The sequence below is a fragment of the Neoarius graeffei genome, chromosome 20 (assembly GCF_027579695.1).
Source record: "Neoarius graeffei isolate fNeoGra1 chromosome 20, fNeoGra1.pri, whole genome shotgun sequence".
Lineage (NCBI taxonomy): Eukaryota > Metazoa > Chordata > Actinopteri > Siluriformes > Ariidae > Neoarius > Neoarius graeffei.
In genome coordinates this window covers 36,194,617-36,206,467 of record NC_083588.1, presented here as the reverse complement: position 1 = coordinate 36,206,467, position 11,851 = coordinate 36,194,617, and the positions used below count along the sequence as shown (strand labels likewise).

The following is an 11,851-nucleotide window of genomic DNA, read 5'->3' as shown; positions in this document are numbered from 1 at the left end:
TCCCCCTCACCCCCACCACCATCCAGCTGGAATGTGCCTGCTCAAGTACAAGGGCCAGGATTGACTAACAGTGGAGGAAAGGAACAAGTAAACTAACATAAAATTCCCCCCCCCCCTTCACAAAAAACACTAAGCTGAAGTATTAAACATTTGTACTCCTTAGTGATGTGAGGAAATGAAGGAATAAAGGAAAGAAGTGAGGGATACATTTCTTTAATCATCATTCATTTTGTTAATTAATAGTTCTCATTAATATATTGCTTGCCATATGTTTAAAATACAAAAACTGTGTGAAACAGGTATCAGACTATGTACTAGTAATTCAGTTCATGGAAGGTATGAAAAGTTAGGTTGCTAAAATAAATAATAAGCATATCATAAAATAAGGTTTAGATCAATGTAGGGGGCAAATATATTAAAATGTAAATACAAGGTGCAAAGGCATAGACTGGACAGGCCATTTAATGATTCAAATGGACATGGTTATAAATAGAAGGGTTGAAGTTAGTTAGAAGATCTGAGCCCTTTTCATAATTGACTAAAGTTAAAGGCCATGAGATTTAGCTTAAGTAAGTTGCCTATAAGGCATTCTGTCATTAGAGTTCAGATTTAAGAGTACACACAATTTGTGTAACTAAAATATATAATTTTTTTTTTAATTTTTACAAAATAAGTGCTTAAACAGTTAAGGTCAGAGTAAATAAGTAACAATGATACTTTATATATGGAGGTAACTGTGTATGCATTAATGCAGAATTAATTGTATATATATTTTTTTCATTCGCATGATTAAAGCACTGGAATGGAACTGAAAGCCTTGACGTAATATGACAATGCTGGTGGCTCACTGTAATGCCTAGTAAAAGGTTCGTGGAAACAGGTACTTATGGTGTCTCACAGAGTTCACTGTATTTCATTGTGAGCTTATTACTGTTGTGTGTTGCCAGTCTCCTTGAGAAAAGCACATGCCTTCTTGTTGATGACTTCACGGAGCTTGCGAACGCGGCGGCTGCTGGAGCCTCCCACAAAGCTGTCAGGCTGCAGTACCGCCATCCCATTGTGCACCTCCCCCATGATAATCAGCTGGCCCTCAGCATTAGTGATGTTGGGACACGGACAACTCCAGTCTATGTTGAGCAGTGTCACTTCCAAAGGCTCCTGTCCAAAGAACTTCAGGCCCATCTTCTCATCCTTTAGGATCTCATCGACTGTGATGAGTGCATGGCCTGAATCTTGGTCCTCTGTCAGTTCTGTAATGCGACCCAAGATCACAATGTCACTCTTGCAGAAGCTGGTAATCATCCTCTGTTTGGGCTTGCACAGCTTGCAGTTGTGGTTCTTGGGGAAAGGGCACATGTCTTCACAGGCCTCCTTACTTTCAAAGTTGTTCTCATTGCCACCACAACCACCATAGACGAAAGACTGGCATTTCTTGAGGAGATGGTTGTATGCCCACCGTGGCTCATAAGATTTGCAGGGTCCCTGGACACTAGGGAGAGAGCAAGGGGCGGCTAGTTCTGCTCCACAGGATAGCATGCATGACTTGTATGTGTCAAAATGGTTTCTGTTCTTGTTACACTGGCTATAGGTGAAGGTGAAACAGTTGTTCCGCTTGGCTTCATAGTACCAGCTAATGGTTTCCTCTCCACAATCACCCATATCAGGTGCTTTCAGACACTCCTCAGCAGGAAGACGTGTGGAATTCATCAAACTCTCATTCATCGCTTGATCCTGACGTATGACAGACAACATGAAGTGGGTCTGTGTAGATCCACCCAAGTTTTTAGCAGTGCAGGTATAAACACCAGCATCTTGGAGCTGGGCATTGTAGATGACAAGTTGTGCAATGTTAGTCACTACTATGTTACCTTGTACGTAGTTTAACTTCATGACTTTGTTATCTTTTCCCTCCACTTGTTTCTCCCATGTGATTTCTGGTTTGGGTTTGCCAGTTACTTCACACAGGAAGCTTGTTGTCTCACCTACAAACACAATGTTTTGCGCTGGACTGCTGATCACTGTAGGAGCTTGGATGTCAATAGGGGTAGTTTCCAGGTAAACAGTGGTAGGAAGCATAGTCGTCTCTTCAGGAGGAGGGCTGGTGTTGGGCCACAACAGGTGGAACCGGCAAGTGACCTCAGTAAGGGTGACACCCTTGGAACAGGCCTCTGCATCCATGTAGCACTTGTTGTAGTAGGTCATACCATCTGAGGCACAGGTGAAACGAGGCTCCCGCTCACAACGGTCACGGCACTTGCACACTGGCTGCCCATCCCAGATGTCACACTCGGAACCCTGCTGGGTGCACATGAACTTGTCGCAGGTGGCCTCTTTTGGCATTCCCACTGGTCCTTTATTTCCCTTCATGTCCCTATAGCGGGCAGCCACACAGCTCTTGCTTCCACACACATTTAAACAGCACTTCTCAAATGTCTCACAGTCCTAAGGGACAAGGAAATAGCAAGAATGTCCATCAGCAATGCTTATCTGAGGGTCATAGAAAATGGTCTTAAAGGGGCCAGCTCACACTTCCCAGAATCCAAATTCTATTTTGTTTATATATGGGCCACTGCATTTTGAAAGCATGGGACCACTACTGTGCTAGCACTCTGCATGTGCGCTCACTTTCCTGAATACTGAGCCTTTATAAAAAAAACTAATAAAAGCACACAATTTTGAACATAATATGTCTGATATTTTCTTTCCTTCATGGTCACCCATGAGATGGCCAACGTCCATTACAATGAAATGGCCAAACGAAAACAGAATGGATCAGTTGAAAAAATGTAAAATATAACTGCTTTGACAAAATATCTTTAGTTGCACATTACAGTTTATGATCTATGGCTTAGGATGTCACTGCATTGTTGCAGAGTCCTTTTCAATCATAACACGGTGGAATATCGAAAGCATTGAAAATGGCAACTTGCTACTTAGCACAGAGGCTTCTGGGAAAGGTGACCTGGTGCCTTTAATATGTCTAGAAAATTAAAACACTACATTTTTGAAGATAGGCTAATGAATAGGATAAACCAATACTTTTTTAAAATTATTTATTTATGGTTGATAACTGGCAAAATTCAGAACTGAGGCTAAATAGCAAGTTCCAATATTTATACAGTACCAGAAGCAGAGTGTTCAGTACATTATCAACATTTAGGAACCTTTTGTAAATTATGGATTGGACAAACATTAATCTGTACACTGTCAAAAATAGGGGTACAGTAGGAGGCAATTTCTGTCCCTCATGGTACAGTCTACACTAATGTACCCCCTAGGGCTCATTATTGGACCTCATGGTAACTATGTGTACCTTTTTAGGGCCAAAAAGGTACATATATGTTCCCCAGCAGTATATAAAGGTACTGCATCAGTGACATGCTGTTGTACCCTTAAAGGTACAGTAATGTACTTTATTTTCTGAGATTAATAATAATAATAATAAGTTACATTTATATAGTGCCTTTCTCAAACCAGAGGTGGACAGTAATGAAGTACATTTACTTGAGTACTGTACTTATACACTTTTTGAGTATCTGTACTTTACTTGAGTATTATTTTTTTTTTTGGAAACTTGTGACTTTAACCTCACTACATTTGAAAGGCAAATATCGTACTTTTTACTCCACTACATTTCTATCAAGGTCCTAGTTACTCGTTACTATGAAGCAACTTTGAAAGTGGATTTTTTTTTCCTTTTCTTTTGTAAAATGTGATTGTTTTTTTTTGCAGGTGACACTGAGACAGTCTATCAGTAATCACTAGAGTCACGTCACATCCAGACTCCATAAAATCAAGATCAATGATTTCTCAGCAGCATTATTTGAACACGATCAGTTGATGTCAGAATATGGATGGAGGTGGTTCTTCTGGAGAATGCACACACCCATGGCCATACCTCAAACCCATGTTTCAGTTTTCTGAAAGGAATACAGATTTGTTTTGTTTTAAGTGTTTGCTTTGTTTGCCAAAAACGAACCACATCACAGCCTACAAAAACTCGCCATCTGACCTGTGGAAGCATCTTGAGGTATATAAATGTTTTATTCCAAGAGAAAGCTTGCAACGAAGCTGTCTGTGCTTTTAGAGCTAGCGATAACATTGAATAGCTGGTTAGACAAATGACTTTCTATGGATTTTCCCGCCAAGTTGCCATAGCCTTACGTTAACACATAGCTAGTTAACTTGTACACTGTTAGTTAGCATGTAAAAACAGAGTTACGCTAACATGAATAACGTTAACTTATCTGAAGTCCTTTCAGAAATGTTTTAGCATAATCTTGCCAAATAAACAGAATGTAGAAATATTTCTTTTCTAGTAGTGTTAGCTACCCAATATGATTTCGAGTTTGAAAAGAGTTTGCTAGCATGTCAGGTGGAGCTTCACTGACCAGCTAGCTTAACATTAAACCACCATGATGGCACAGCATGCGTTCATTTTATGAATTAACATTTCTGTCTTTGCTAACAGCATTAGGTTTTGTAAGTGTTGTGGCAATAATACTTGAGTATTATGTGTTGACAGAAAATGTACTTTTAATATTTAAGTATTTTTAAAAGCAAGTACTTCGATACTTTAACTTAAGTAAAAATTTGACTGTACAACTTTCACTTGTATCGGAGTAACATTTGACAAGTGGGATCTGTACTTTGACTTAAGTAATGAAGTTGGGTACTCTGTCCACCTCTGTCTCAAACTCAAGGTCACTTTACATAGGTCAGAGAAAACCCACACCAAAAAAAAAGAGTTGCTAAAGAGTGGTGAGTTTATGCACTGGTGGAGAAATGTTCATGAAACAGAAAGGTTTTGAGATGAGATTTGAAGAAAGGAAGAGAAGGGCAGTCATGGAGGGGTTGAGGAAGGGAATTCCAGAGCTTGGGGGCCACAGCACTGAAGGACCTGCAACCCAGGGTAGAGAGTCTAGTGCGAGGAACAGCAAGGAGATAATAGCTGATAGAGATTGTAATCTCATCTCATCTCATTATCTCTAGCCACTTTATCCTGTTCTACAGGGTCGCAGGCAAGCTGGAGCCTATCCCAGCTGACTACGGGCGAAAGGCGGGGTACACCCTGGACAAGTCGCCAGGTCATCACAGGGCCGACACATAGACACAGACAACCATTCACACTCACATTCACACCTACGGTCAATTTAGAGTCACCAGTTAACCTAACCTGCATGTCTTTGGACTGTGGGGGAAACCGGAGCACCCGGAGGAAACCCACGCGGACACAGGGAGAACATGGAAACTCCGCACAGAAAGGCCCTCGCCGGCCACGGGGCTTGAACCTGGACCTTCTTGCTGTGAGGCGACAGCGCTAACCACTACACCACCGTGCCGCCCAGATTGTAATCTATTATCTTAAAAAAAAAGGGATTTCATTAATTTTTAAACAAATGTTAACATGCTTAAGTTTTTTTTGTTAATGTTAACTAATGCAGTAAATAATGTTAGTTTAGAGAAGAAGAAAGGTTGGGGTTATATTTTTTCAATGGATTTATGGAAAATGAAGTTTATCTGTTGATCCATCACACATATATAAGAAGAAAGAATGAAGCAGTAGCCTGCCCAAACACCCAAATGTTAACATGCTTAAGTTTTTTTTTTTCTAATGTTAACTAATGCAGTAAATAATGTTAGTTTAGAGAAGAAGAAAGGTTGGGGATTTTTTTTCAATGGATTTATGGAAAATGAAGTTTATCTACCTGTTGATCCATCACACATATATAAGAAGAAAGAATGAAGCAGTAGCCTGCCCAAACATCCAAATGTTAACATGTGTAAGTTTTTTTTTCTAATGTTAACTAATGCAGTAAATAATTAGAGAAGAAGAAAGGTTGGGGTTATTTTTTTTTCAATGGATTTATGGAAAATGAAGTTTATCTACCTGTTGATCCATCACACATATATAAGAAGAAAGAATGAAGCAGTAGCCTGCCCAAACATCCAAATGTTAACATGTGTAAGTTTTTTTTTTCTAACGTTAACTAATGCAGTAAATAATGTTAGTTTAGAGAAGAAGAAAGGTTGGGGTTATTTTTTTTTCAATGGATTTATGGAAAATGAAGTTTATCTACCTGTTGATCCATCACACATATATAAGAAGAAAGAATGAAGCAGTAGCCTGCCCAAACATCCAAATGTTAACATGCTTAAGTTTTAACTAATGCAGTAAATAATGTTAGTTTAGAGAAGAAGAAAGGTTGGGGTTATTTTTTTTCAATGGATTTATGGAAAATGAAGTTTATCTACCTGCTGATCCATCACACATATATATAAGAAGAAAGAATGAAGCAGTAGCCTGCCCAAACATCCAAATGTTAACATGTGTAAGTTTTTTTTTTCTAATGTTAATTAATGCAGTAAATAATCAGAGAAGAAGAAAGGTTGGGGTTATTTTTTTTTTCAATGGATTTATGGAAAATGAAGTTTATCTACCTGTTGATCCATCACACATATATAAGAAGAAAGAATGAAGCAGTAGCCTGCCCAAATATTCAAATGTTAACATGTGTAAGTTTTTTTTTTCTAACGTTAACTAATGCAGTAAATAATGTTAGTTTAGAGAAGAAGAAAGGTTGGGTTTTTTTTTTCAATGGATTCATGGAAAATGAAGTTTATCTACCTGTTGATCCATCACACATATATATAAGAAGAAAGAATGAAGCAGTAGCCTGCCCAAACATCCAAATGTTAACATGCTTAAGTTTTAACTAATGCAGTAAATAATGTTAGTTTAGAGAAGAAGAAAGGTTGGGGTTATTTTTTTTCAATGGATTTATGGAAAATGAAGTTTATCTACCTGTTGATCCATCACACATATATAAGAAGAAAGAATGAAGCAGTAGCCTGCCCAAACATCCAAATGTTAACATGCTTAAGTTTTAACTAATGCAGTAAATAATGTTAGTTTAGAGAAGAAGAAAGGTTGGGGTTATTTTTTTTCAATGGATTTATGGAAAATGAAGTTTATCTACCTGTTGATCCATCACACATATATAAGAAGAAAGAATGAAGCAGTAGCCTGCCCAAACATCCAAATGTTAACATGCTTAAGTTTTAACTAATGCAGTAAATAATGTTAGTTTAGAGAAGAAGAAAGGTTGGGGTTATTTTTTTTCAATGGATTTATGGAAAATGAAGTTTATCTACCTGTTGATCCATCACACATATATAAGAAGAAAGAATGAAGCAGTAGCCTGCCCAAACATCCAAATGTTAACATGCTTAAGTTTTAACTAATGCAGTAAATAATGTTAGTTTAGAGAAGAAGAAAGTTTGGGGTAATTTTTTTTTCAATGGATTTATGGAAAATGAAGTTTATCTACCTGCTGATCCATCACACACATATATATATATATAAGAAGAAAGAATGAAGCAGTAGCCTGCCCAAACATCCAAATGTTAACATGTGTAAGTTTTTTTTTCTAATGTTAATTAATGCAGTAAATAATCAGAGAAGAAGAAAGGTTGGGGTTATTTTTTTTCAATGGATTTATGGAAAATGAAGTTTATCTACCTGTTGATCCATCACACATATATAAGAAGAAAGAATGAAGCAGTAGCCTGCCCAAACATCCAAATGTTAACATGCTTAAGTTTTAACTAATGCAGTAAATAATGTTAGTTTAGAGAAGAAGAAAGTTTGGGGTTATTTTTTTTTCAATGGATTTATGGAAAATGAAGTTTATCTACCTGCTGATCCATCACACATATATATAAGAAGAAAGAATGAAGCAGTAGCCTGCCCAAACATCCAAATGTTAACATGTGTAAGTTTTTTTTCTAATGTTAATTAATGCAGTAAATAATCAGAGAAGAAGAAAGGTTGGGGTTATTTTTTTTTTCAATGGATTTATGGAAAATGAAGTTTATCTACCTGTTGATCCATCACACATATATAAGAAGAAAGAATGAAGCAGTAGCCTGCCCAAACACCCAAATGTTAACATGCTTAAGTTTTTTTTTTTTCTAATGTTAACTAATGCAGTAAATAATGTTAGTTTAGAGAAGAAGAAAGGTTGGGGATTTTTTTTCAATGGATTTATGGAAAATGAAGTTTATCTACCTGTTGATTCATCACACATATATAAGAAGAAAGAATGAAGCAGTAGCCTGCCCAAACATCCAAATGTTAACATGCTTAAGTTTTAACTAATGCAGTAAATAATGTTAGTTTAGAGAAGAAGAAAGGTTGGGGTTATTTTTTTTTTCAATGGATTTATGGAAAATGAAGTTTATCTACCTGTTGATCCATCACACATATATAAGAAGAAAGAATGAAGCAGTAGCCTGCCCAAACATCCAAATGTTAACATGCTTAAGTTTTAACTAATGCAGTAAATAATGTTAGTTTAGAGAAGAAGAAAGGTTGGGGTTATTTTTTTTTTCAATGGATTTATGGAAAATGAAGTTTATCTACCTGCTGATCCATCACACATATATATAAGAAGAAAGAATGAAGCAGTAGCCTGCCCAAACATCCAAATGTTAACATGTGTAAGTTTTTTTTTCTAATGTTAATTAATGCAGTAAATAATCAGAGAAGAAGAAAGGTTGGGGTTATTTTTTTGCAATGGATTTATGGAAAATGAAGTTTATCTGTTGATCCATCACACATATATAAGAAGAAAGAATGAAGCAGTAGCCTGCCCAAACATCCAAATGTTAACACATGTAAGTTTTTTTTCTAATGTTAACTAATGCAGTAAATAATGTTAGTTTAGAGAAGAAGAAAGGTTGGGGTTATTTTTTTTTTCAATGGATTTATGGAAAATGAAGTTTATGTACCTGCTGATCCATCACACACATATATATAAGAAGAAAGAATGAAGCAGTAGCCTGCCCAAACATCCAAATGTTAACATGCTTAAGTTTTAACTAATGCAGTAAATAATGTTAGTTTAGAGAAGAAGAAAGGTTGGGGTTATTTTTTTTTCAATGGATTTATGGAAAATGAAGTTTATCTACCTGTTGATCCATCACACATATAAGAAGAAAGAATGAAGCAGTAGCCTGCCCAAACATCCAAATGTTAACATGCTTAAGTTTTAACTAATGCAGTAAATAATGTTAGTTTAGAGAAGAAGAAAGGTTGGGGTTATTTTTTTTTCAATGGATTTATGGAAAATGAAGTTTATCTACCTGCTGATCCATCACACATATATATAAGAAGAAAGAATGAAGCAGTAGCCTGCCCAAACATCCAAATGTTAACATGTGTAAGTTTTTTTTTTCTAATGTTAATTAATGCAGTAAATAATTAGAGAAGAAGAAAGGTTGGGGTTATTTTTTTTTCAATGGATTTATGGAAAATGAAGTTTATCTACCTGTTGATCCATCACACATATATATATATAAGAAGAAAGAACGAAGCAGTAGCCTGCCCAAACATCCAAATGTTAACATGTGTAAGTTTTTTTTTTTCTAATGTTAATTAATGCAGTAAATAATTAGAGAAGAAGAAAGGTTGGGGTTATTTTTTTTTCAATGGATTTATGGAAAATGAAGTTTATCTACCTGTTGATCCATCACACATATATATATAAGAAGAAAGAACGAAGCAGTAGCCTGCCCAAACATCCAAATGTTAACATGTGTAAGTTTTTTTTTCTAATGTTAATTAATGCAGTAAATAATTAGAGAAGAAGAAAGGTTGGGGTTATTTTTTTTTTCAATGGATTTATGGAAAATGAAGTTTATCTACCTGTTGATCCATCACACATATATAAGAAGAAAGAATGAAGCAGTAGCCTGCCCAAACATCCAAATGTTAACATGCTTAAGTTTTAACTAATGCAGTAAATAATGTTAGTTTAGAGAAGAAGAAAGGTTGGGGTTATTTTTTTGTCAATGGATTTATGGAAAATGAAGTTTATCTACCTGCTGATCCATCACACATATATATAAGAAGAAAGAATGAAGCAGTAGCCTGCCCAAACATCCAAATGTTAACATGCTTAAGTTTTAACTAATGCAGTAAATAATGTTAGTTTAGAGAAGAAGAAAGGTTGGGGTTATTTTTTTTTCAATGGATTTATGGAAAATCAAGTTTATCTACCTGCTGATCCATCACACATATATAAGAAGAAAGAATGAAGCAGTAGCCTGTCCAAACATCCAAATGTTAACATGTGTAAGTTTTTTTTTTCTAATGTTAACTAATGCAGTAAATAATTAGAGAAGAAGAAAGGTTGGGGTTATTTTTTTCAATGGATTTATGGAAAATGAAGTTTATCTACCTGTTGATCCATCACACATACATAAGAAGAAAGAATGAAGCAGTAGCCTGCCCAAACATCCAAATGTTAACATGCTTAAGTTTTAACTAATGCAGTAAATAATGTTAGTTTAGAGAAGAAGAAAGGTTGGGGTTATTTTTTTCAATGGATTTATGGAAAATGAAGTTTATCTACCTGTTGATCCATCACACATACATAAGAAGAAAGAATGAAGCAGTAGCCTGCCCAAACACCCAAATGTTAACATGCTTAAGTTTTAACTAATGCAGTAAATAATGTTAGTTTAGAGAAGAAGAAAGGTTGGGGTTATTTTTTTGTCAATGGATTTATGGAAAATGAAGTTTATCTACCTGCTGATCCATCACACATATATATAAGAAGAAAGAATGAAGCAGTAGCCTGCCCAAACATCCAAATGTTAACATGCTTAAGTTTTAACTAATGCAGTAAATAATGTTAGTTTAGAGAAGAAGAAAGGTTGGGGTTATTTTTTTTTCAATGGATTTATGGAAAATGAAGTTTATCTACCTGCTGATCCATCACACATATATAAGAAGAAAGAATGAAGCAGTAGCCTGTCCAAACATCCAAATGTTAACATGTGTAAGTTTTTTTTTTCTAATGTTAACTAATGCAGTAAATAATTAGAGAAGAAGAAAGGTTGGGGTTATTTTTTTCAATGGATTTATGGAAAATGAAGTTTATCTACCTGTTGATCCATCACACACAGGGGGTGATGGAAAAGGATGCAATTGACAAAATATGACACCAAAGTCAGTTGAGTGTGCATTATCTCGACTGAATGATGTTAAAGTGCAGCGCATTCAGGATGAGTCGCTCCACAGACACAACATGCACATTTTGGCAGTGAGAGCGCGTGCTGCGATTGAAAACTACACAGACTGAGCGCGTGCCACCGAACCCATCCTCACCTGATCTGACTGGCACTCGCGCATGCAGGTACTCATCGCGTCCACCCAGAGGTTCGGGTTCATCTCATTGGGGCACATCCCGGCGTGAGAGTACACCACCTTGGACACGGTCATTGCCCGGACCCGAAGATGCAAGCGCAAAACGCAGACGTGCCCAAGGACAAACCAGATCCATCGGGGAAACAACATCCACCACATCTTCCAGTGTTCAGATCAGCTGAGCCTTCCTCAAGTTCAACACGCACGCTGTGGGAAACAAGCGACGAAAGGACTCGATGTATAGTCACATATAGGTTTGCTCTGAATGGACACGAACGTGCAGGTCCGTGCACAGAGTTAGCGAGGTGGAGAGAAGTCAATGCACCACACCACCTTTAATAGTCCTTTGAGATTAAGTAGCGGTGCATGAACCCTGTTGCTTAAGATCTGGATTTTAGGCTTTAGAAAGGCTGTCTACAGATTACAGCAAATGCCAGGCACCAGTGAAGTTAATTTTGAAGCAGTTGCATGTACTTAATCTTGATTTACACAATGGACATAGTTGAAGTGGTACCCATGACGCTCAGAAACATGTTTTAACCCTTTAATAGCCTTGCATGTATTTGCACAAAGGACTTTATTGTTTAAAAAAAAAGTATGGTAAAACGTTTATTTCTTTCAGATTCTTCCATCATG

General features: G+C 36.5%; 1 protein-coding gene across 1 annotated transcript; it reads right to left on the bottom strand.

Moving 5' to 3' along the window:
- Positions 1-927: 927 nt before the first annotated feature.
- wfikkn2a (info WAP, follistatin/kazal, immunoglobulin, kunitz and netrin domain containing 2a) lies at positions 928-11,374 on the bottom strand. The gene is made up of 2 exons (XM_060902398.1): positions 11,177-11,374; positions 928-2,442 (listed from the first exon to the last, which is right to left on the bottom strand). The coding sequence occupies exons 1-2, from the start codon at positions 11,372-11,374 to the stop codon at positions 928-930; spliced, it is 1,713 nt and encodes a 570-aa protein (XP_060758381.1).
- Positions 11,375-11,851: the final 477 nt, after the last annotated feature.

Bases quoted from the DNA above. Each gene is read 5' to 3' on its own strand.
- wfikkn2a (XM_060902398.1), bottom strand. From the start codon at position 11,374: ATGTGGTGGATGTTGTTTCCCCGATGGATCTGGTTTGTCCTTGGGCAC. The intron at 2,443-11,176 runs GTGAGGATGGGT...CTTGTCCCTTAG, and splicing joins GCGAGTGCCAGTCAGATCAG to GACTGTGAGACATTTGAGAA.